This window comes from Garra rufa, chromosome 8, assembly GCF_049309525.1.
Source record: "Garra rufa chromosome 8, GarRuf1.0, whole genome shotgun sequence".
NCBI lineage: Eukaryota > Metazoa > Chordata > Actinopteri > Cypriniformes > Cyprinidae > Garra > Garra rufa.
The window spans coordinates 44,687,982-44,715,769 of record NC_133368.1 but is presented as its reverse complement, the minus strand read 5'-3'; the positions used below and the strand labels follow the sequence as shown (position 1 = coordinate 44,715,769).

Below are 27,788 nucleotides of genomic sequence, written 5' to 3'. Positions count from 1 at the left end.
ATATATCACAATTTTTTTCTCTGAAATCTCGCGATCTTAGGCTATACGGCACAGTTTTCAAGTTTTCAAAGGCCACCAAACATGCTCTCCAAAGTGCTTTCATCAGAAATCAGAGTCGCTCTATTATACTCTAAGAGAAAGGCATCATTGCATGGCTCTCATTAGGCTACACTCAAACGTGAGCGTGGTCTGTGATCTCTGAAGACTGTGGCTTAATTGCCTCTGAAGTAAATGGCACAGTGTCATGCTTCAGCACTGTTCAGATGATCACTATAACCTCTGGGGCTTTTCAGACAAGACCAGAGATCAGACACAAACCAACACAACGTGTCACAGACGAATCCCACCGCAGAGGCTACAAATGCTGAACTAAACAGTGAGATTTTTGTGTCACCAAAGCCACTGTAAGTCATTAGGGTGACACGAGCAACGACGAGCACTGCTGATGAGAGGTCAAATCAATGCTGTGACATGAACACAGGAGCAGGAGTTATTCACTGTTACATTATTCTATGTTTAAGTTATAGGAGACTGTGGAAAGGATGATAAAGATAAAACAGCTTGGGCAAGAATAGGAGATGCTGTGGACAGGATGAGCAAACACAGGCAACAACATGGACAGATACTGTAAGAGAGAGAAACATAACTTGCCCTCATGTCGCCTAACTAGTCGACACTGATACACACCTATCTAGTGCAGACACGCTTCCCTCAGCTAAAAACCCTCAGGGAACTACACAAGCCACATGAGATCAGACAAAACCAACAAAAAAGCTCATAAAGGCATTAACATCTCAGGTTAATGTGAAATCAAAATTGACTGCATTCACTGTATTGTTCAAAAGTATTTTTTTTAAATGCATTAATATTTTTATTCAGCAAACACGCATTAAATTGGTCAAAAGTGACAGGAAGGACATTTCTAATTATTAAATATAACTACAACATTTTTCTATTTCTATTTTTTTTTTTTTTTTTTTTCTATTCATTAAAGAATATCAACAAAAAATATTAAGCATATCAACATATGTGACCCTGGACCACAAAACCAGTCTTAAGTCGCTGGGGTATATTTGTAGCAATAGCCAAAAATACATTGCATGGGTCAAAATTTTTGATTTTTCTTTTATGCCAAAAATCATTAAGAAATTAAGTAAAGTTCATGTTCCATGAAGATTTTTTGTAAAATTCCTACTGTAAACATATCAAAATGTAATTTTTGATTTGTAATATGCATTGTTAAGAACCTAATTTGGACAACTTTAAAGGTGATTTTCTCAGTCTTTTTGATTTTTTTGCATCCTCAGATTTCTGATTTCAAATAGATGTATCTCAGTATAAACCATACATCAATAGAAAGCTTATTTATTGAGCTTTCATATGATGTATAAATCTCAGTTTTGTCAAATTTAACCTTATGACTGGTTTTGTGGTCCAGGGTCTCATATTAGAATGATTTCTGAAGGATCATGTGACAATGAAGACTGGTGTGATGATGCTGAAAATTCAGCTTTACATCACCGGAATAAATTACATTTTAAAATATATCCAAATAGAAAACAGCTATTTTAAATTGTAAAAATATTTCACAATTTTTCTGTTTTTACTGTATTTTTAATCCAGCAAATGCAGCCTTAGTGAGACTTTTTAATACATTCTTCAAAAATACGCTACCAGTCAAAAGTTTTTGAACAGTAAGATTTGTAATGTTTTTCAAAGAAGTCTCTTCTGCTCAGCAAGCCTGCATTTATTTTAGCCAAAGAATGTCAGGAAAAGAATTTTGAAATATTTTTACTATTTAAAATAACTTTTTTCTATTTGAATACATTTTAACATGTAATTTATTCCTATGATTTCAAAGCTGAATTTTTGATAAAATAATCATTACTCCAGTCAAAAGATCCAGAAGTCATTCTAATATTCTGATTTGCTGCGTAAAAAAAACATTTTTTATCATTATTATTATGTTAAAAACAGCGTATAATTTTTTTTCAGGTTTCTTTGATGAATAGAAAGTTCAGAAAAACAGCATTCATCTGAAATAGAAATTTTGTAACATTATAAATGCCTTTATGATCACTTTTGATCCATTTAAAGCATCCTTGCTAAATAAAGTATTAATTTATATATTTATATATTTATTAAAAAAATATTCTGACTCGCTTTGAATGGTATAGTGTATAATGCTACAAAAGCTTTTTATTTCAGATAAATGCAGATCTTTCTATTCATCAAGGAATCCTGTTTCCTGTCAACTGTTTTAAATATTAATAATAATAATAACAATAATAAATGTTTCTTGAACGGCAAATCAGCATATTAGAATGATTTCTGAAGGATCATGTGACACTGAAGACTAGAGTAATGATGCGGAAAATTTAACTTTGATCACAGATATAAATTAGATTTTAAAATGTATTAAAACAGAAAGCATTTACTTTAAATGGTAAAAATATTTCACAATATTACTGTTTTTGATGGTCTCAGTCCGCTTGTTTGGTGCGCACCAGGGTTCGGATGGCAGCGTTCACACTTACTCAGATGAACCGCACTAACAGAGCAATCGCACCGGAGTTTGTTTTAATCGAACCAAACATGACAAGTGTAATCACACCCTAAGACTTTCTTGTACCATTTAAAGGGGTCATCGGATGCCCATTTTCCACAAGTTCATATGATTCTTTAGGGTCTTAATGAAAAGTCTACAATACACTTTGGTTAAAAATTCTCAATAGTAGTGTAAAAAAACACCCTTTTACCTTGTCAAAATCAGCTCTGCAAAATATCAGCTCATTTTATGGCATGGGCCCTTTAAATGCAAATGGGCTCTGCTCACCCCACCCCTCTCTGCTGAGGGATTACCAGCTGTGATGTTTACTTTAGCCGCATTTAGCTGCATTTATCTGCGTTTAACCGCGAAACTTGCCAACAAGCACATTATTAAGAAAGGCCATTTGCAAAGATGCATAAAAAACCCTTGTCCTCACTTCTGCTGAGGGTGAAGCTGCATCACGAATGATTCACACGAACATAGAGGCATATGTAGATCGGGATCGGCGCTTTCCTTTTAAAAACGAAAGTGACGTTGTCCTCTGCCTCTTAAGCGGCTCAGATGTCAGAAGTAAATGACTACTGCTATGTTCATGATTACATCCAACAACAAAACACCTCAATCGCTCAATTAGAGTCTTCCTCTGCACCTGAGTCACACAATGGCGATCGTATTCGGACTGTTTCAGCTCGGTGAGGGCGGGTCTAAGGTAAGACGCTCATGTCAATCAACTGTGTTTCGTCACACCCACAAGAAGCTGTGAATGAACTGATTTTAAAAAGGGGATATTACTTTTAAAGATTAAAAAAATACCACTGAGTGGGTTTTTATCATTGTAGGGTGGTTGCCAACACACATTAATGTTCAAACAACAGTTAGTTTTGTATCCGATGACCCCCTTTAAGACTTTTTATGGCCTTAAATTTGATATAACTAAATCTAAGACTTTTTAAGGACTTTTCAACAAAGCTGGTGCTCACATGCTCTCGCAGAAGCGCGCCAGTGTGCTCGGTTTCTCCTGGTTGCGTCGTTGTCTGAACCAGCGTTGGATGGTCCTCACATCCCAGTCCAGCTGCTTGGACAGACCCTCTAACCTCTTCTCATCGGGGTGCTGAAAGACACAGCAGACAGAAGCGTGTCACTGCAGAGATCTGCCACAGTTAGAGCACAAACAATCCACTTGAATGTGGATTTAACAGCTTGAAAAATTCACTCGGTGCACATTTACAACCATTGTCTTTAAAAAGCCATCTGCACATATGAGCCAACGAGACTTGTGCGTAATCACACTGTGTAATGTGCTGCTGCGCAGGCATGTGGGGTTTCCATTGTGAATGAACGAATCTTTCAAGCGAACAATACAGTCTCAGTCACTTCCTTACGCTAATTCGTAATTCCCTGCTTTCTAGGCACGTTTCATTGATTTTTTTTGTTTAGCTTACTAAACCTCAGAATAGCACTGAAGAAAACACAAACAGAATGAATGGAGCACTGATGAACGAGGATTTGCTGACCATCATTGACTGAACAAGAGAGGCTGTATGTGACCCTGAACCACAAGACCAGTCTTAAGTAGCAGGTGTATATTTGTCCCAATAGCCAAAAGTACATTGTATAGGTCAAAAAGGAAAAATATTTTTTTCTTTCATGCCAAAAATCATCAGGATATTAAGTAAAGATCATGTTCCATGAAGATATTTTGTAAATTTCTTACCGTAAACTTAATTTTGGATTAGTAATATGCATTCCTAAGAACTTCATTTGGACAACTTTAAAGGCGATTTTCTCCTTATTTTGATTTTTTTTTTTTTTTTTTTTGCACCCTCAAATTCCAGATGTTCAAATAGTTGCATCTCAGCAAAATATTGCCCTATCCTTACAAAAACTATACATCAATGCAAAGCTTATTTATTCAACTTTTAGATAATGCATTTAAATTTCATAAATTTCACCTTGTGACTGGTTTTGTGGTCCAGTGTCACATATGTTCATTCAGTTCACATGCAAGTTTATTCTGTAAAAAAAGGAGAGTTTGTAAAACACAAGCAGAGTTTGGCACAGGTGTGCAAAATGCTTAATTCATAAATTTTGAATCTGTAAAAATGGCTGATGAAAAAGGTTCCTACATTAGTAAGAGCTTTTGTACCTTTTTTTCTTAAGAGTGCAGCACTATTAAAGGACATTAGTGAAAATGATCATTTTTATATATAGGGCTATTGGATTTTGTTCATAGTTCGATCAAATATAGGTGATAAAATGCCTGCTTAACATAATTTATAGATTATAGATTAATTATAATGCAAATAATTGACTTGTTTCAGACTCAACAGAACAATGTTGCTGAATGAATCGCTGAGTGAACAATTCATTAACTTATTAAAAGAGTCATTTTGTAAAAGATTTCAGTCAGTGGGTAGAATCTAAATATAAGGCATAGTATATACACTACCAGTCAAATGTCTCTTCTGCTCACCAAGCCTGCATTAATTTGATCCAAAGTACAGCAAAACTCTAATATTGTGAAATATTTTACTATTTAAAATAACTGCTTTCTATTTGAATATCTTTTAAAATGTAATTTATTTCTGTGATCAAAGCTAAATATTCAGCATTATTACTCCAGTCTAATATGCTGATTTGCTGTTCAAGAAACATTTATTATTATTATTATTATTATTATAATTATTTAAAAGTTGAGTCCATTTTTTCAGGATTCTTTGACGAATAGAAAGATCCAGTGTTTTTTGAGCAGCAAATCAGAATATTAGAATGATTTCTGAAGGATTGTGTGACTGGAGTAATGATGCTAAAAATTCAGCTTTGAAATCAGGAATAAATTATTATTATTATAATCAGGAGTAAATATATTCAAATAGAAAACCGTTATTTTAAATGGCAAAAAAAATGTCAACATTTTACTGTTTTTGCAGTACCTTGGATCAAAAATGCAGCCTTGGTGAGCAGAAAAGAGACAACATAAAAAAATCTTACAGTTCAAAAACTTTTGACTGGTAGTGTATGTTTAAAATTGTATACTTGATTCTAAAATATTTATTAAATTTGGTTGATGTTGATTTCAACGTTTACTAATACAGTATTAAAATCAAAAATATTTCTTAATATTTTTTTCATGGACTTAAGTACTAACTGAATATTTGCATTATATATGGTCACCACTGCAAAATAATCCCTTTAAGATGATACTTTAGCCAATGAAAATCTCTATAGAAAATAGAAAATGAATATTCTCTCAATGAACATCTACTGTTTTTATAATTAAAATAACAGCCCCCAAACTGTAATGGGTTTCATCCAAACCCAATCAGATTCCAATTAGAAGGTTATATCCGCTAACATGCCAACTAGACGAGTTTCGCCTGGAGGATCCTCCGTTTCAGGCAGGAATTATATATTTTTTTCTTAAAGTGTGCCTGGATATTGTGTGTTCATGAATCTGCACATTTGTCAAGGAAACTTAGTTCTGTTGTGGCTAAAAATAGCAGTGGTGCGTCAGCGCACATGAGTTCTGATAAAGCCACACACGTCAAAGAGCCACGCTATCGCTCTGCCGTTACAGCTCGGAGACTGCGATTACCTGTACCGTCAATCCACCATCAAGAGCGCTCGCGTTCGTTCAAGACAAGGGCTCAAGAAGGTGAAACATTATTCTTCTTTTACATGGCAAGCACTGCTCTGCTTTAGTTCAGAAGTCACGCTGCGGATTAACCTCTGTCGGCCTCATTCCCAAATGAACATCAGTAAGAGCACTTATATTTGATTCAAGATAAATGAACTGGCATTACATACTGATTCAGCTCAGTGGAGGTGATAGTGACTATAAAAAAATCGCAGTAGCCCAGTGAATGCGTTTTAGAGACGTTAGGAACAGTTCTGCTCACTTACACTAATGCGATTCACTGTGATCAAGGGGTCTCTCTTCAGAATCTGATTCTGATTCACAGTCTCTGCAGGTTTTTTAATCATGTTACTGCATAAATTAACAATTTGTACAATATATACACAGTTGAGGTCAAAAGTTTACATCCCCTTTTCAGAACCTAAACAATGCTCATTATTTTACCAAAATAAGAGAATCATACAAAAAGCATGTTATTTTTTTTATTTAGTACGGACCTGAATTAGATATTTCACAAAAAAATAAGTTAACATATAGTCCACAAGAAAAAATAAAAGTTGAATTTATAAAAACGACCCCGTTCAAAAGTTTACATACACTTTATTCTTCATACTGTGTAGCTACCTGAATGATTCACAGCTGTTTTTTTTGTTTAGTGATAGTTATCCACGAGTCACTTTAAACTGCCTGATATTTTTTAGAAAAATCCTTCAGGTCCCACAAATTCTTTGGTTTTCCAGCATTTTTGTGTATTTGAACCCTTTCTAACAATGACTGTATGATTTTGGGATTAATCTTTTCACACTGAGGACAGCTGAGGGACTCATATGCAACTATTACAGAAGGTTAAAACGCTCACTGATGCTTCAGAAGGGAAAAAAAAAATTAACAGCTTGGGGGTGAAAACTTTTGAACAGAATGAAAAGGTGTACATTTTTGTTTAGTAATGCCCTTCAGAGGCTACAGCAGATAGTTACATGTTTCCCAGAAGAATTTACCCTGATCTTCAAGTTCCAAAAGTTTTCACCCCCGGCTCTTAATGCATGTTTTTTCCTACTAAAACATCAGTGAGCGTTTGAATCTTCTGTAATAGTTGCATATGAGTCCCTCAGTTGTTCTCAGTGTGAAAAGATGAATTTCAAAATCATACAGTCATTGCTGGAAAGGGTTAAAACTCACAAAAATGTTGAAACTAAAGAATTTGTGGAACCTGAAGGATTTTTCTGAAGAACAGCAAACTGTTTAACTGTTCAGGACAAATAAGGGACTCATGAATAACTACCACTAAACAAAAAACACAGCTGTGGATCATTCAGGTAAGAACATAGTATTAAGAAATATTGTTTATAGTCAAGCTCATAGTTTATGTTTTGTTTCAGGTCTTGGATGTTAATTCACAGTTCATGTCTTTAGATTATCACTGTTGTAAACCGCACTTGGGTTCTCTACGTCATCAACCTCATCTGTTTAATGTCAGCATTGTTACACCTTGGTGAGTTGCAGTATTAATGCACAAACACAGCTTGTTTGTCTAAAAGTTACAATTCACAAAAGGAAAAAAAGCCTTCAATCTCATGTTGTCCTAAATCTGTTAAACACTAAAGACAACAGACATCTGAAACATCACAAGGGTAAGAACATTTTTGTTGAACTGTCCCTTTAAATGCTTTAACAGGCAAGATGAGAAATGGATGCGTGTCAGATCATTACGCCTTGTAAATGCAGCTTAAAAGACCTGTCACTGTCTATTATGCCATTAATATAAATGAAAGGACAATATTGACAAGATAAAACACTCCCTTCTCTTGGGTGGATAACTTTGGTAGCTCAATAAGACATTTCAATCTAAAACATAGAAGGAAAGTGTTCAGCTAATTTAAAATACAAGCCGGTATTAAAGCATTATGAAAATTTTGACTACATTTAGCATATAACATTATTATGATCATTATATTATTTCCATCCGATGGCACCTTTTTTTTGAGGTCTAGGCTATAGAGCAAAATAGATACTTGTTTTCTATGCAATTGTTTTGAAAGAGTGAAAAAAATGCATTTCTAGTTTGAACATTATTTATTCCTCGGAATTTCCTCTTTGAATGAAAAAAGTATCGGCTCAATGCAAAGTGAAAATGTGTACAAATGATCAATTTGCTCCTGGAGCCATATTGAGATTGCATTATCTCTGGAACTGAACCATATAGGGCCTTAAAAATAGAGATGCCAAAAGGAAAGTTTGTTAGACCCCAAAATCTGAAAGGACATTAAGATATCTTAAATACTTCTTGAGTTACAGGCATGCAAACTTTGGAGAAAAAAAACTAAAAAGTGCTTTTCCCCATTTTTGAATGGTTGCCATTGGCATATACTGCCACAAAGATTGCTAAAGTCAACAGATTTTACTAATAGACCTACCAGTCTCTGTGTAAAAATAATATAAGAATGCTGCCATCTTTTTAAAGTAACTTTTACCCTCTTGTAATTTGGCTCCAAAAGTCAAAACTGTCATTTTGACCCCCCTCTGAAAAAAAAGTGTATTACTCAGTAAATATACATCTGTGGCATTTAATATTTTGGCTTTCATCACAATACATGTTTATCTTTCTTCAGAAAAAATACTGACAAAATCAAAAATGTGAGCCATATATATTTATTCTGCTTCTGCTGAAAAAAAATTGAAAATGATGTGTTCTTTGTGTGTACTAAGAATTTTTTGTGTAAATGGATGTTTTTTTTTTATAATGCATCAAAATTAAGTTTGTTTCTAATCATCCGCGACTGTAGAAATGTGAAGTTTTTTTTTTTTAGTATAATAAAAACGATTTTTCTTCATAAACATCAGCGGCATTATGTAAACAAACTAGCATTTTGAAAGTTAAAATCCTCAAAACAATTAAAGCGTTTTTGGTAGTTATGAACATAACTGATGTTGGTCAGAAATTGTGAGTGAATGCAAGAAAAAAAATGTTTTTGGAACCATTTTTTGTCTTCTGAGGACATGTAACTCTTATATAAGCTCAATGGTTAATAATAATAATAATGCTGTTAAATATGCCAATAGATTTAACTGAGAATTACTTGTTGTCCTGATTTAATGTTATATATTAATATTCAACTGTTAAATGCACATATCTGACTAGTACATTAGTTGCTGCTGTCCTACTGAAACTGGCTTACTGAATTGTTGTGATAACCCTATTTCATCAAACTGCCGTTCCTGCCATTTATAATAGCAGTAAACCGCTCAAAACTCTGTTCTATTGGTTTTCTTAGCCTCCTGAAGCAATAAATCCTCTTTAGCTGTAGTAAGAAACATGGTCTGTACCTTGGTGATGGCAGTGAAGACCTTTTCCAGAATGGCGTTGGGCTGAGCCTTCTGCGGCCCGTTGGCCTGGATTTTCAGACCTAGTGCGCATGGCCTTGCAATAAACCTAAAACAACCAATAACAAAGAATGCTTTATTAGATTTATATCTTGTAATATCAATTCCTGCTATCTTAATTCCAAAGGCCGGACAGGCGGCATTAAAAATCAATATTCAAAGGGAACCTCGGAGGTAAAACCACAGCGGGCGGCTAAAGAAATCCTCCCGTTTGCAATCTCACTGGCCGCCTTGCCAAATCTTCAGAGACTGCGCGTTAAACCGCACAGGACAGCTGTAAGCATTTTGTCTTTCTGAAGCTGACTAGCTGCTTTTGCGCAGGTCTGATAAACATCTGTGTATTAGGAAATAAACAGCCGCTGATCAGAGCGACTGCATTACAGTTGGTATTGAAATGCTAATGTGATTCCATCTTGTTGAGCTGATTATGAGAATGTTAAAAAGCAACAACAACCAGAAGAAACATGTCATGGGTCATTGCTACTATGCAGTACATTTCATATCGTCGTCTTAATCTAAATATCAAACTCACTATTTATGAAAGTCATATTTAGTCTACAATGAACATGATTATTTCACTTTCATCGAGCAGATCTGACAACAATTTAAGAAAACAGAAATAGTGCTTATCTGGGACTCAGTTCATCAAACCTGTTCCCAAAAATATGTTCCAAGAACGTTTTGCTAATGTTTCCAATAGTTATAAAAACATTATTTCAAAATGTTCTCTGAACATTATTGTTTTAGAAACATTTTTTCTTGGTTTTGTGACTGTTAAAGTCCCCCTGCAATCAAAATGAAAGTTTTTTGGCTTTTAGTATGAATATATTAGCCTTAAGATTATCTATAAGCTAGTGTGCTTTAAAACAACGACAAAATTCGCGTTTACAAGATATGGGCATTCAAAACTTACAGTCTCGTCACTTCCGCCAATGTGAATCAACGATTTTGATGATGTCACCGTGCACTTCAGTTTCTCATCAAACGTTCTGTCCAATCAAATGCTCTCTAGAGTCCGTATTGTCCCGCCCCCTACACAGAGACGCAATACACGGAGCAGATAATACATCGGCATGTATTAAACTACACAGCCTCAGCATGATTATGATCACTATTTTGTTTTAGCAAGAGTTTCATATTGAATCTGTGGGGTAATTTATTAGTCTGTGGCTGTCATAATCTTACAAATGCGGCTTTACCGAGCTCAACGGCTCTGGCCCGAGCAGATATAAATGGAACGCTATTGGCTATTCAAAATTAGTGGGCGGGGCTGGGCGATATGTTTTTGTTTCAGTTAAAAGTACGTCACCACATAGAATAACGCTGCGTGTTTCAAGGCACTTCAGTGGACCTTTAAGGGAAGATTCCATTTTATAATTGTGCAAACATCCTGGGAACGTTACTTTTAAATGTTCTCTGAACATTCCAAAACAAGTAATAATGTATAAACAATGTTTTTTTCCGCTAATGTATACATTTAAGACCAGACAACTTTGAACAAACATTCTATTAAAGGGGACCTATTATGCAAAAATCACTTTTGTAAAGTGTTTGGACACAGCTATGTGGCCGCAGTATGAGCCTAGAATGGTAAAAATCCACCCACTATTTTTTTGTAATCCCAATAAATTATAAACAGTCTCTCTGAATACGCAATTCCAGATTTCTCCCTACGTTGATGTCATTGTAGGTTAAAATCCTGCCCATTTGAGACAACATCTGCTCTACTAGCATACACTCTAAAAAATGCTGGGTTACTTTTTTAACCCAAATGCTGGGTTCAGCTTGTTGGGTCAATTCTTGGCCAAAGCTGAACAAAATTACACACTGGGCTGAAGGCCGATTACCGAACACGTTTTTTTCGTGTTTTCCCCCCCATGTACAGTGGAGTGAAAAAGTGTTGGCCCCCTTCCTGATTTTTAATTTATTGGCATGTTTGTCCCACTTTAATGTTTTAGATCATCAAACAAATATCACAGAAGTAAACACAACATGCAGTTTTTGAAAGAAGTTTTTTATTATGAAGGGAAAACTAAACCCAAACCCACATGGCATGGCACTGTGTGAAAAAGTGTTTGTCCCCTAAACTTAATAACTGGTTGGGCAGCCCTTAGCAGCAACAACTGCAATCAAACGTTTGCGATAACTTGCAATAAATCTGTTACAGCGGCAGCGCTGTGCAGGAATTTTGGCCCACTCATTGTTATATGAATTGTTATAATTCAGCCACATTGGAGGGTTTTCGAGCATGAACCGTCTTTTTAAGGTGATGCCACAGCATCTTAATAGGATTCAGGTCAGGACTTTGACTAGGCCACTCCAAAGTCTTCATTTTGTTTTTCTTCAGCCATTCAGAGGTGGATTTGCTGGTGTGTTTTGGATCATTGTCCTGCTGCAGAACCCAAGTTCGCTTCAGCTTGAGGTCATGAACAGATGGCCGGACATTGTCCTTCAGGATATTTCGGTAGACAGCAGAGTTCATGGTTCCATTTATCACAGCAAATCTTCCAGGTCCAGAAGCAGCAAAACAGCCCCAGACCATCACACTACCACCAACATATTTTACTGTTGGTATGATGTTCTTTTTCTGAAATGCTGTGTTACTTTTACGCCAGATGTAATGGGACACACACCTTCCAAAAAGTTCAACTTTTGTCTCATCAGTCCACAGAGTATTTTCCTAAAAGTCTTGGGGATAATCGAGATGTGTTCTGGCAAAACTGAAACAAGCCTTTATGTTCTTTTTGCTCAGCAGCGGTTTTAGTCTTGGAACTCTGCCATGCAGGCCATTTTTGCCCAGTCTCTTTCTTATGGTGGAGTCATAAACACTGACCTTAACTGAGGCAAGAGAGGCCTGCAGTTCTTTAGATGTTTCACACTTTTTCACACAGGGCCATGTGGGTTTGGATTTCCCTTCATGAAAAAGACCCCCTTGATTTAAAAACTGCATGTTGTGTTTACTTGCGTTATCTTTGATTATTATTTAAACTTGTTTGATGATCTGAAACATTAAAGTGTGACAACCATGCAAAAAAAAATTAAAAAATCAGGAAGAGGGCCAACACTTTTTCACACCACTGTATATAAAATAATGCTCTTTTTAGCAACATCATATGATCCCTTTAAGAGCGAAAATCTTTTTCGTGATCATTTTTTTTGGTCATATCATTTGATCGTGTTTGACAAATCACAAATCATTATGATGATAACGAGATTGATATCTTTTTGAATCTATCTATCTATCTATAGAGAGAGAGATAGAGAGAGAGAGAGAGAGAGAGAGGTCAAAGCTTATAGATGAAGTGGCCTTGTAAGTCTGGGAAAGTAAGATGTCACAAGAATGGAAACGGAGGTGGCAGCAGACAGTTTTAATGAGCTTTTGCCACTTAATTAATAATCTCATCCAATTAAGAGCCCTCACACGCTGGAAATGCAATTCGCTGCAGAAAATGCTCTAGAAATGATTCTTATAAGAAGCTGAAGAGCTGCGATAAGGTTATGGGCGGCCGGATTGATTTGCGGCCTGCGCACTGTTTGCTTTTGTGGGACTGAAATGCCATAAATGGGCTGTTGCTCATCATAAAAATTTACAGCGATTGAGCAACGCAGGAGGATGGAAGAGGATGTTTGTGTTTCACATAATGTGTCCTCTTTCCACAGAGGAAGTCAAGTGATGCCACAGTGGAGACCACGAGAGCTTTTATCAAGATGTTTCGCTTTGATGCTGATGGCCTTTTATTATTATGCAAATCTTTTGTTATATGTAAAGTCAGATTCAAAGGTTTCAGCCAGTCCAGAACTGACTGACACACAGGTTAATACTTACACACTAACCTTTTGTCTTCCTTCCTAGACACAATCCCAGAGGAGACCCTGACAGTATATTTCACCTTCTAACTATGAGGACCAACATTCAGCTGGAGAGATCTGAAGAACTCTGTCAGATGAAGGTGAAGAGCAGATGGTCTGTGGCATACATAAACACAAAACCTGACACTGCGCCGTCCCGCAGGGAATATGTCAAAACTGCTGCTTTGTGTCATTGAAAGCCAACACATTTTGAGATGTCAAAGCTCATAATAGAGCAGAATTAATGTTTAAGTGTCACAACTCACTAAGAATGATATACTGTTGATATCATGTGCTAATCTCAAGTGTACAACTGCACTATAGGGGAGACCGGGGCTAGTTGTCACATGGGGAAGATGTTATATGTAAGTCCAAATGCACAAAAGCTTCTTTCTCTAGCAGTGGTTTTGTATTTTAGTTGCAAACCTAACACACAATACGTTTTTGTATAATGGGATATTTTTGACTGTTTAAAAAGGTTTGGGTGCATCTCCTACTTTCATTCTTTCACATTTTTGATTGTCTATCACTTAGTATAAGTCGGCAACATCAGGTGCAAAAATAATGTGTTTACTGTTAAATATAAAATATTTCTAAATATAAATAATACTTAAAAGTTCACATTTTTAAATAAATGGAGACTACAAAATAAATAAATAATTTAAATAATCTATTAAATTGTCACCAAGTCAAGACAGAAATATAAAATTACTATATTTTATATATCACATGCTATACTTGTTATTTATTTATTTATTTGTGTTACTATTAACAGCATCAACCTAATATTAAGCCAATCTCAAAAAAATATATTTTTAATTTATATGAGTTATCATGGTTGCACACAAAAAATATAAAATAAACTATATAATGTATATTAAATATAAAAATATGTAAATTATATATAAAATATATATATATATATATATATATATATATATATATATATATATATATATAAGTAAATACGTTTGTAATATTGTAAAAAATATTATAATATTAATTTTATTGATAGCAAAGAAATATAAAATTCATATATATATATATATATATATATATTCTGTTTATAATTGTTATAATCTCAAATACAATATTTTTTAATGTATATGAGTTGGTTGGACACAAAAATATGAATATGATTACCTAATTTATAATTACCTATATATACACTGCTATATATTTTTTAAAGATATTAATAATTTAATCAGCAAGGTTGCTTTAAATTAGTTAAACTGACAGTAAAGGCATTTGTAATATTACAAAAATATTAATATATATATTCAGATTTTTTTAATATTTTAAATATTTCCATTTTAAATAAATGCTGTTCTTTTTAACTTTCTATTCATCAGAGAATCCAGGAAAAAAAATATTAAAATAATAAATAAATAAAATAAAAAACATCTTTACCACATGAATAAACTACATTTTAAAATACATTAATATTAAAAACATTTATACTCCTTTTCACAATATTACTGTTTTTACTGTATTTTTGATTAAATGCAGCTATGGTAAGAATAAAAGACTTCTCTAAAAATATTAAAACATTAATATTATTATTATCACTATTATTATCATTGGACTAGGTATGGCTGAAAAAGATATTTACATACGGATGCTCAACATCTATTTAAATATTCCTATATAGATATAATGAGCAGTGTGCAATCCAGCAGTGTGATAAACAGCAAAAATGTAGGTCAAGAGACTCTTAAAAATGCAGGCCGTGATGTTTCTTTAAATGTTTGTAAATATTTTAAATAAGATGATCCAAAATTCTAATTAACACAAGCATATGCCAGTCACCTTGAATGGGTTTCTAGAATCTCGTCTTAATATTAGAGTTTAATGACAGGAAACATATTAAACTTAATTTGTGCTTCATACAGTAATGACTATTTTTGTGCTGAAAATGACAAGCTCCCTTTGTGACAACTTACCCCACACTGTCCCAGTGTTGGGAGTCAGTGGAGATTCTCAAACTTGAGATTTGCTCTAAAAACACTCAAATCAAAAATAGATGGCACACCTAAGAATGATCTACACAACAAAGAGAGGCACTGACCTACTTTCATCACTATCATTATTCCAGAAGATGGGCCACATTGGGTTCCTGTCATTGTCCTAATTCATACAAAGCTTCAGTGACAATGTGAAGGAACACAAACCTGTCCTATCATCATCATTATCATTATCAGCTGAGAATGAACACTAAGCGCAACATCTTGAGCAGTGATGATGCTGCTGCTGCTGTTGATGATGATGAAGATGATGAAGATGTGACACTGGACGTACCTCTCAAAGACCAGCCGGATCATGAACATGCAGAATGCTAAAGGACACGCCAGATACAGATCCTCGGCTTGTGGAAAGGTTGACTCGTCTGTATTTTTCAAGTCAGCCCAGGTTACGTTGTGCGGGAGCCAGAAGCGCTCGTTCCAGAACCACGCCAGAATCCCTGCCATTTCCAGCGGATCTGATGTCTTGATGCCCGTGCTGATGTGCAGTCAATGGCCGATGCGGCTTGCGACGCTCTTTCACGGCTGATCTTTGCAGGTCCAGTGTGATGATGGTGATGTTAGTGATGATGGAATCGGCTTTTGCACCGCCCGTTTCTGTTGCGAGTCTCCGCTCTCTCCAATGTAGGGAAGTAGAACGCGTCCGACGCGCTCCTCCTCCGCGACGCTGATTGGTCGGTGCGCCTGTCAATCATAAACGCGTCGCTTAAAGGTACAGTTCAAGCAGAAATTAATTCTTCTGTTATTATTTATTCATTCTTCTCAGATACCCAGAATTGTTTTGTTTTTCTTTTTTTCCAATAAAAATATTTTTATTTTATTAAGTATTATTTTTAATTACTTTAAAAAAAGAGATTATACCACTGATATAGACCCCGTTAAAACACAATAAATGTATTGTCATAGACCTATACAGAAATCCCAATTATTTTAGTATATTATTATAATAGTCTAGTCTATAATAAGTATATAATATTGTTTAATTTTAGTCACTTTTATGTTTTTTCTTTGAATATTACTTATTTAGGCTTATTTATTTATTTATGTATTATTAACAAATGAACAAAAACGGGTTAAATCGTTTTCGTGATCAGTGATATTTTTTTAGTATTTATTTTTATTTTTATTTAATTTATACCACTGATCTATAATAGAGATTATATGGATCAGTGGTTTATATAGACAACGTTAAAACACAATAAATGTATTGTCATAGGCCTATACAGAAATCCCAATTATTTTAGTATACTTAATATATTATTATAATAGTCTGGTCTATAATAAGTATATAATATCGTTTAATTTTTAGTCATTTTTATGTTTTGTCTTTGAATATTACTATTTAGGTTTATTTATTTATTCATGTATTAATTTTTATATGTTTTATAGTTATATCAGCTGTATTTATTAACAAATGAACAAAAACGGGTTAAATCGTTTTCGTTATCAGTAATAGTTTTAGCATTTTTTATTTAATTTATACCACTGATCTATAATAGAGATTATTTAGATCTGTGGTTTATACAGACCACGTTAAAACACAATAAATGTATTGTCATAGGCCTATACAGAAATCCCAATTATTTTAGTATACTTTATATATTATTTTAATAGTCTAGTCTATAATAAGTATATAATATCGTTTTTATTACAGGTTTAATTTTTAGTAAAGTTTTATATGTTTTTTCTTTGAATAGTACTCTTTAGGTTTATTTTTTTATTCATTAATTTTTATGTTATATCAGCTGTATTTATTAGCAAATTAACAAAAACGGGTTAAATCGTTTTCGTGATCAGTAATAGTTTTTTAGTATTTTTTAATGTTTTTTTTTTTATTTAATTTATTCCACTGATCTATAATAGAGATTATATAGATCAGTGGTTTATATAGACCACGTTAAAACACAATAAATGTATTGTCATAGGCCTATACAGAAATCCCATATACTTTATATATTATTATAATAGTCTAGTCTAGTATTAATAAGTAATAAGTTTTCGTTATCAGTAATAGTTTTTTTTTTATTTAATTTCATTTTTAATTGTATTAGCGTGTTTTAATAATGTTTTGTTCTTATTTATTTTGATAATATTTATTTTTATTTCAATTTTTTTTCTTGCAATTAACTACTTTTTGCTCCTTGCAATAAACTCCCTATAAAAGTCACTCACCAAAATAAAAGCACAGAACGGACTATAAGTCCACCTGTCATCATGATCGCTTTCGCTGTCAAATCTTATAAAATAGCGCCACCTGCTGGGTGACAGATAGTTTTTCCCAGTGGCTGCTGCAGTGCTAGTCTTTCTGTTATTACTTTGTACAGATTTTACAATCAGATTTTCAATATTTTTACGTGGCATTAGTTAAATAAATAAATTTATGAGGATCTATAAACGGTTATTTGTTGTATGTGCTATTGACAAATCGCCATAACATTCTCTATTATAAAAAATGCTATTAAATTGTTTTACATGGGTATTAGTCATGAGAGAGACTAAAGAGATTAATTAATCTAAAATCTGTCATAATAAATATTTAAATTATTTAACAGTATTTAAATAAATAAATAAATAAATAAATAACCAATTAAATAGGGAAACCTTTTTTATTGGCACAGTTTGGGGCAAACCTACTAAGGTTACGCCTTGATCATGAATATTAATTACGTAACGTGATTGAACGCTTAAAGAAGATTACCAAGCAACGTCATATTAATTAGTCTTTCACTGCATAAACAAGACTAATTAATATTTCTAAGGTACACATTTGCAATATAATCACGTCTAAAATGAATATTCATGAGGAAAGCTTTTGCTTTAGTAGTACTTTAATACATAAATAAATAAATAAATAAATAAATAAATAAATAATAGATAGATAGATAGATAGATAGATAGATAGATAGATAGATAGATAGATAGATAGATAGATAGATAGATAGATAGATAGATAGATAGATAGATAGATAAGTTCCAAAACATTCTCAACATAATAACAGGGGCTTTGGCAATTAGAAAACATAAATAAGTTCCAAGTTCCATAAAAATATTTCCTTTTTTTGTTTAATTAAAGAAATTACAACAAGATGGCTTTCAAAATATGCTTACTCAACAAAATAACAGGGGCTTTGGCAAATGGAAAGTATACAGAAATAAATAAACAAACAAATAAATAAATTCTAAAAACATAACAATATTTTAGCCCCCTAACAGGGGCTTTGGCAATTAGAAAGAAAAAATAAATATATAAATGTTTCAAAAACATAAAAATGCTTACAAATATGTTTTTATTAAATAAATTACAACAAGATGGCTTTCAAAATATGCTTACTAAACAAAATAACAGGGTCTTTGGCAATTGGAAAGCATACAGAAATAAATAAACAAATAAATAAATACATTCTGAAAATGTACTTTTTCTTAATTAAAGAAATGACAACAAGATAGCTTTCAAAATATGCTTGCTTAAAAAATAACAGCAGCTTTGGCAATTTGAAAACATAAACAAACAAACAAATAAATAAATTCTAGAAACAAAAATATTTGCAAATAGTTTCCCTTAAAGAAATTACAACAAGATGGCTTTCAAAATACGCTTACTCAAAATAAGAAAGAAAGCATAGATAAATAAATAAATAATAAAAAGTTTTTTTTTATCTTAAAATTGTATTAATTTTATTTATAGGCACAAACATAATATGCAATTTGCTGCAGATGATATTTGTATGGCCAAAAATGAAATTCTGATAGCATGTAATGTAAATCAATTATAAGGGCTTTGCCAATTAGAAGGCATTAATACATAAATAAGTTCCAACAACATGAAAAATGTAAAAATATTTTATATTGAAGAAATTACAATAAGATGGCTTTCAAAATAAACATATTTCAGCAATTAAAAGCATAAATAAATTCCAAAAACATTTTCTATTCATTTTTTTTTAATTAAAGAAATGACAACAATATATTTTTAAAAATATGCTTACTTAACAAAATAACAGCAGCTTTGGCAATTAGAAAGCATAAATAAATAAGTTTCAAAAACATCAAAATATAAACTTTTTTTTTTAAGAAATGACAACAAGATGGCTTTGAAAATATGCTTACTCAACATAACATGGGCTTTGGAAATTAGAAAGCATAAATAAATAAATAAATAAATACATTTCAGAAATAAAAATACTTACAAATAATTTCCCTTGCAATTTAGATGGCTTTCAAAATAAGCTTACTTAACATAATAACGACAACGAGAAAATGTAAATAAATACAACGAGATTGCTTTCAGGGGGGTTTGGCAATTAGAAAGAATAAATAAAAAAATAAATACATTCCAAAAACATCAAAATATTTACTTTTTTTCCTTTTTAAAGAAATGACAAGATGGCTTTGAAAATATGCTTACTCAACATAATAGGAAGGACTTTGGGAATTAAAAAGCATAAACAAACAAACAAACACATAAATAAATTTCAAAAAAAAAAAAATACTTAAAAATATTTTCCCTTAAAGAAATTTTTCCAAAACATCAAAATAGTAACTTTTTTCTTTTTTTAAAGAATTTACAACAAGTTGTCTTTCAAAATATGCTTACTCAAAATCACAGGGGCTTTGGCAATTAGAAAGAATGAATAAATAAATATATATTTTTTAGTCATTTATTCAGAGGCCCAACCAAAATATGCAATTTGGTGCAGACGCAGAAGGCCAAAAATGAAATTCTGACAGTCTGTAATGTAAATAAATGAGAAGGGCTTTGGCAATTAGAAAGCATAAATAAATAAGTTCCAAAAACATAGAAAATATTTACTATATTTAATTAATTAAAGAAATTACAACGAGATGGCTTTTATGGGGTTTGGCAATTAGAAAGAATAAATAAATAAAACATTAAAAATAATTACGCTTTAAATGGCTTTCACAATAAGCTTACTCAACGTGATAACAGGGGCTTTGGTGATTAGAAAGAATAAATAAATAAAAAAAATTCCAAAAACATACAACACTTTACAAATATTTTTATTAAAGAAGTTACAACAAGATGGCTTTCAGGGGGTTTGGCAATTAGAAATAATAAAAAAAAAAACATAAGCTTACTCAACATAATAACATGGGCTTGGGCGATTAGAAAGCATAGATAAATAAATAAATTCCAAAAACATACAACAATTTACAAATATTTTTTATTAAAGAAATTCCAACAAGATGGCTTTCAGGGGGGTTGGCAATTAAAAAGCATAAATAAATAAGTTCCAAAAACATAAAAAAATATTTACTATATTTAATTAATTAAAGAAATTACAACGAGATGGCTTTTATGGGGTTTGGCAATTAGAAAGAATAAATAAATAAAACATTAAAAATAATTACGATTTAGATGGCTTTCAAAATAAGCTCACTTAAAATAATAACAGGGGCTTTGGCGATTAGAAAGCATAGAATAAATAAATAAATTCCCAAACATACAATTTACAGCTAGATGGCTTTCATGGGCTTGGCAATTAGAAAGAAAGAATTAGCCGATTAGAAAGCATAGAATAAATAAATAAATAAATAAATAAATTCCAAAAACATACAACAATTTATAAATATTTTTATTAAATAAATTACAATGAGATGGCTTTCAGGGAGTTTAGCGATTAGAATGAATAAATAAATAAAACATAAAAAATATTTACAATTTAAATGGCTTTCAAAATAAGCTTACTCAACATAATAACAGGGGCTTTGGCAATTAGAAAGAATAAATTAATAAATTAACAAATAAATTAATAAATTAATTCCAAAAACATACAACAATTTACAAAAAAAATGTATTAAAGAAATTACAATGAGATGGCTTTCAGGGGGTTGGCAATTAGAAAGAAAGAAAGAAAGAAAGAATAAATAAATAAATAAATAAATAAATAAATAAATAAATAAATAACGGGACCAGACGCTCTAGCGAAGGTCACCAAACAACGTCACCACGTCCAAATTCATATATTCATGAGCTACTTAATATCCACGTGTTACGCTGTGGTGATATCAGCGCGCTTCTTGAATATTCATGAGCTGAACCCTCGCTGTAGTAGGATTCGCGATGTCTCTCTCCGGATGTGTTCATCACAGGCGGTAGTGATCCAGCAACAGCAGCAGCAGCAGCAGCAGCGGTGAGGTGAGCGAGTGAGAGCGACTCTCTCAGCAGCATCATGGCGGAGCAGAGCGACTCCCCGGCGGCCGTCCAAACCCCGCAGCCGGCGCTCACCAGCAGCTGGCCCATTGTCAAGGAGGCGTACGAGCTCCAGGAGGTGATCGGTGGGTAGTTGCAGATGGATTCGAGCCCGTCAGTGGCTGCAGTTTGTTGCTTTGGTTTGGGCCTACCGGCTTTTTCCCATATGCACCGGCCGATGACAGTAATGCAATGCGGATGTGACAAGTGGAGCTTCCTATCATATGTTTTGGAGATGTTAGATGACAGTGCGCATGTTACGAGTGATGATGCTTTATAACAGCATGTGTCCGGTGTGACACCAGGCTGCTGTGGTGTTTGTAGTAAAGGTGCTGTAATTATACACAGGGAAGGTTATTTTGGCCAAAAAGTGCGACCAAGTTTCAGGGGTTTGAAGTTGATGCACTGCGCAGGCTGGCGGATTTTTTAACAAAACACTATTAACAGTGACAGCAAGAGTCGTTATTATGATTTTGTATATTTTGAGATTAATATTCTGTGTGTGTAGCACATGTGTGCATTTTATCGGCACTTGCACGCCTTCGCACTGTCTGTGAGATTCAAAGTGTCATTTGCTGCATGCGATGCGTTTGTGTTCGTCTCATGACGCCCTCTGCTGCTCACATTGAGGCCTTCTCATTTCTGTCAAGTGCATTTAGTAATTTCTTTGCTAATTCAGAAAGTTCTTCAGCAAGAAATGAACAGAAATTTTAAGAAATGGAATTGCAATGACACATTTATATACGTTTTTTATTACTACAATTTATGTTTTATATATATATATAGAATTATACGCAAGTAATGTAAATACAAAAAAATTACCTTTAAAATAAAGTGTGTGTGTGTGTGTGTGTATATATATATATATATATATATATATATATATATATAAATATAAAATATTTACATAATTATATTTGTATTTATTATTAATTATATTATTATCTTTGTGTGTGTGTGTGTGTATGTGTATATGTGTATATATAATTAGTTTATCTACTTACTATATATAAAAATGAGTATTTTTTATTTTTAAATGAATAAAAACAGCTATATATGCAATTTATTTTGTATCATCTTTAAACTAAATAAAGAAAATTATTAAAAAATTACATTATATTATTATTAATGAATAATAATAAAATTACATAAATGTAAAATAATGTATATATTTTTCTTTATTTTAAAATAAATTATGTATATCTATTTTATATATGTATCTAATTAAAATAATAATTATATGTATATGTAATACAAATTTTTATCTACTTTAAAATAAATAAAATGTGTTATACATACACACACACACACACACACACACACACACACACACACACACACACACACAAATAATATTGGGTTATATATAATTATGTTTTAATTAAATATATTATATAAGTAAATAGTATAATACTTAAGACATTTAATACTAACATGATTAAAAAAAAAGATGCATGAATAATCAAGTAAACCCAAGCTTCTTTAGTCTAATAAGTGGTCATCTTGAAATATTTGTAACTATTAAAAGTTATTCTTATGTTAATTTATGTTAATCCTTAGAGATTATAGCAAACCATCATGCAGCTGTTGATGTGTAGTTTATGCATTTCTGCTTATGGGCTTTTTTTGGGTTAACATCTAGATGTTAGTTAATTTCTTAAAATGTTTCTATTTTTATCTCAGCATTTTTTTTTGTCTTCACTAGTTGAATGGGTAATATAAGGCCATAAAGGTGTGCATAATAGTTACAGCAAAAATACTCTTTCCAGGATGTCAACTTCTCAAAATAGGACAGAATATTCATTTTATGAGTGAACTTTTCCTAGTAATCAGCTGTTATTTTATGACATTTTTCCTCCTTGTTTTTTCTTTTCATTCATTGACATTTTGATGCAGTCTCAAATCCCTACAAAGTGTGACTATATAGTCAGCTGTTATTGATGGACCCACTGCCTGCAGATATGAGGCTCCCAAAGTAAATAAAGACAGAAACACAGAAGGCCCTCTTCATGGCAGTGAGCGCAGTGGGCTTGAGATGCGTCTTAAAGCAGTATGCTATCAGCTCAGATAAGAGCTAGCATTACCGGAGAGCTTCTCTATAGTTTCTGTGCACTTATGCTGCTAATCGGTGTGGCGCGTGGTCAGGACCCCCTCCTTATCTGTCAGCCGCAGTTGGCAGAGTGTCACACACTCTTACCGTGTGAATAGCAGCACTGCATTTGTGTTTATAGTCACAAATGTGACGTGTCATATCGGATGTGAATTTGCAATTGGCTATTTGTGTGTCATGTTTTATGCATTAAAGTGTAATATTTTCATACAGACAATATAAGCATTAAAAAATACGAGCATGATTACTTAATGTATATATTTCTTATACTTTTTTTATTCAGTTTCAGTGGCACTAAATTCATTCATAATGCTGTCCTTTTGGACTTTTTATTTAACAAAGAATCCTGAAAAAATCTTCTGATATCTTAAAAAAAATTAAGATACACAACTGTTTTTAACAATATTACTAATAAGAAATGAGCAGCAAATCAGCATATTAGAATGATTTCTGAAGGGTCATGTGACACTGCGACTGGAGTAATGATGCTGAAAATTCAACTTTACATCACAGGATTAAATTACATTTTAAAATATATTTAGAAAGCAGTTATATAAGTAGAAAGCAGTTTTTTGAAATTGTAATACTATTTTACAACATTCCTCTTTTTACTGTACTTTTTATTAAAGAATGACAAACATTGATAAAAAAAATCTTGACTACAAACTTTTGAATGGTGGTTTACTGTATATAAATTATGGAAAGCATGTTTCTGCCACTAAACAAAAAATGTAAAAAATTTAATTGCGACTTTTTATCTCACAATTCAGACTTTTTTTTCGCGCAGTTGCTAGTTTACATTTCTCAATTCTGACTTTTCCCCCAGAACTGCGTGATACAAATGTGCAATTCTGACTTTTTTTCTCAGAATTGCTAGATTTATATCTAACAATTCTGAGAAAAAAGTCAGAATTGCAATTCTGATAAATGAAGTAAATAAACTTGCAATTGTAAGTTATAAAGTCAGAATTGCGCAACATAAACTTGCAGTTCTGAGAAATAAACTTGTAATTCTGGGACATAAACTTGCAATTAGTTGTGTTTCCATCACCCTGTTGAAAATAAAAATTATTATATTCTGTAGGGCTGGTCCGAATACCATTTTTTGAGCTTCGAAGCTTCGGTAGTAATCAACATCGAATATTCAAGCTTGGGTGGGAGGGACTGAACATATTCTTCTCTCTAATAAAGGCAGGAATCTCTATATGCCTTTCTGTTTGAATTTTTATTATGTCGAGAACAGTTCATCCAAACGATTTTTGCTGTGGACCCAAGGGAGTGCAGTGTTGCATGTTGGTGTAATATGGACACGTTCAGAATTAATAAATTGTAATAGAACATTGCTAGTTGGATGCGGCGTGCCTCACGCAGGCAGAGCTTATATGCTTCATGAACTGAAACCGCGCTAGTGATACAAAACACACAGGTCTGTTAAGTGCAATACTTTTAATAAGGTAGTGGTAGCCTAACATTTTTCAACAAACAAATCACTCCCAAATCAGAAATTAACACAGTAATTATGGCACCTTAAAGGGTAAAGAAGAACGAAAAAAATGGCGCGGTGTTTATATATAAATAAATTATTCATATCTAAATTATTTATTAATAAATATATATACACATTTTATATAACGTTTGTGTATATAAGCCTATATAAAATACATAGCCTAAGTATATTATTTTGAAACCCAAAATAAATGAGGCCCAAACATTATTAACAAACGTGCGTGTTTATTTGAGCACTTCAGTCAGTGAACAATCAGCCTACAAAACGCTAAAATAAATCAAATAAATAATACATTTAAATATGAATCTAGCCTAAATAAGAATGTTAAATCGGCTATTAAACAAACATTCGTTGCAAACATTACTAAAACTTCGCCCGGACCTTCTCCGAAAGCTCATCAGAATTACTGTCCGGAGTCTGACTGGAACCGGTCTGTTTTCTCTTTCTCTTCCCCATTACACAGCTGCTGTTTTTAATAGCAAAGTGATTACATTTATTTTCGTTTACTTAGGTTATAAAGTTAATTTAGAAATATATTTGGAACACTTTTTATTTGTTAAATTTAAGTTTTTGTTTTTTAAAGTAACGATCAAGTCATCATGATTTCAATTAAAACCCATAGATATAAGAACGCTTTGCAGAACATGAAGCGCCAGCCAGCGCTATGTGAAACTTCATTTTTGCTCATAAGGGTAAGACTAATATATCATCCGAAACTATAAAAAAAATAATTTAAATAATTTAAATCGAAAACAAAACTCTTCCTTTAGCTATAGGCCTAATGCATATGCATTTAGGTATTAAAGGCACGTCCAATGAGCAAATGGCATCAGGGTCGTCCACTTCATCTTTTTGTCAAATACTAGTTCATTAATAAATAATTCAAATATCTCCTTACTTTTTCCCGACACATTCATGGTGATTATTTTTGCTGGAGCTTTGCGGCCAGCTTACTGCATGCATTTAAATGCAGAGGCGCGGTTCGTCATTACGACAGTCACAGCCCTAGTTTTGCTTCAACCATTCAAGTGGGTCCGACTGTACTTTATAGTGTCTCTTAAATATTACACAATTTCTCTCTCTCTGTCTCTCTCTCTCTCTCTTTTTTTTTTTTTGCTGTTTCTTGTTTTAGTGGCACAGCAGTCTGATCTTCTTCATTCATTTAAGCGCGAATGAGAACCGTTTCGCGGGGGATGCAAGGTGTATGAAAAATAAAAAACGAATATTCGAATCTCAAAATTTAAAATCGAATGCCAACCCACCGAACGAATATTCGAATATTCGAATATTCTGGTCCAGCCCTAATATTCTGTGGCTTGTCCTACATTATTAGTGATATATAATGCCAGTTTATCAGGAAGTGACGATTTTCTTCTCTTTGACTTGTTGGATGGGAACGGGAATGGCTGGGAACAATTTTGCGTGACATAAACTCGCCGTTCTGAGACATAAACTCGTGATCCCGAGACATAAACTCGCGATCCCGAGACATAAACTGGCCGTTCTGAGACATAAACTGGCCGTTTTGAGACATAAACTGGCCGTCCTGAGACATAAACTCGCGATCCCGAGACATAAACTCATGATCCTGAGACATAAACTGGCCGTTCTGAGACATAAACTGGCCGTTCTGAGACATAAACTGGCCGTTCTGAGACATAAACTGGCCGTTCTGAGACATAAACTGGCCGTTCTGAGACATAAACTGGCCGTTCTGAGACATAAACTGGCCGTTTTGAGACATAAACTGGCTGTCCTGAGACATAAACTCGCGATCCCGAGACATAAACTGGCCGTTCTGAGACATAAACTGGCCGTTCTGAGACATAAACTGGCCGTTCTGAGACATAAACTGGCCGTTCTGAGACATAAACTGGCCGTTCTGAGACATAAACTGGCCGTTCTGAGACATAAACTGGCCGTTCTGAGACATAAACTGGCCGTTCTGAGACATAAACTGGCCGTTCTGAGACATAAACTGGCCGTTCTGAGACATAAACTGGCCGTTCTGAGACATAAACTCGCCGTTCTGAGACATAAACTCGCCGTTCTGAGACATAAACTCGCTGTTCTGAGACATAAACTCGCGGTTCTGAGACATAAACTTGCGGTACTGAGACATAAACTCGCCGGTCTGAGACATAAACTCGCCGGTCTGAGACATAAACTCGCCGTTCTGAGACATAAACTCGCCGTTCTGAGACATAAACTCGCCGTTCTGAGACATAAACTGGCCGTTCTGAGACATAAACTCGCCGGTCTGAGACATAAACTCGCGGTGCTGAGTAGGGCTGGGCAATTTGGCTTAGAATCAAAATCTCGATTAATTGAACATTTTAACCCGATTACGATTAATGAACGATTATTTTATTTATTAATAAAATTATATTTAATTATATTTATATAATAATTATTTTTTTGCCCTCATAGTTCACTGACAAGTTTTGTACAGTAAATATGTTCACATATTACAAGCGAGAGATTTTTGGATGAAGGGTGCATTACTTGATTTTAAAATAAT

At 33.2% G+C, this 27,788-nt stretch overlaps 2 protein-coding genes across 2 annotated transcripts in view; one reads left to right on the top strand and one right to left on the bottom strand.

The window, feature by feature from the left end:
• Positions 1-15,997, bottom strand: part of cers6 (ceramide synthase 6) — a 76,708-nt gene extending 60,711 nt beyond the window's left edge. Inside the window, exons 1-3 of the mRNA XM_073845724.1 lie at positions 15,717-15,997; positions 9,513-9,618; positions 3,532-3,662 (exon numbers count right to left, since the gene is read on the bottom strand). Of these exons, the coding sequence (XP_073701825.1) occupies positions 3,532-3,662; positions 9,513-9,618; positions 15,717-15,886 (407 nt within the window). The 5' untranslated portion in view covers positions 15,887-15,997. The remainder of the gene's footprint in view (positions 1-3,531; positions 3,663-9,512; positions 9,619-15,716) is intronic.
• A 5,487-nt stretch (positions 15,998-21,484) lies between these two features.
• The window catches only part of LOC141340209 (STE20/SPS1-related proline-alanine-rich protein kinase-like), a 45,754-nt gene continuing 39,450 nt past the window's right edge, over positions 21,485-27,788 (top strand). The window contains exons 1-2 of the mRNA XM_073845134.1: positions 21,485-21,591; positions 21,627-21,736. Coding sequence (XP_073701235.1) covers positions 21,536-21,591; positions 21,627-21,736 — 166 coding nt within the window. The 5' untranslated portion in view covers positions 21,485-21,535. The remainder of the gene's footprint in view (positions 21,592-21,626; positions 21,737-27,788) is intronic.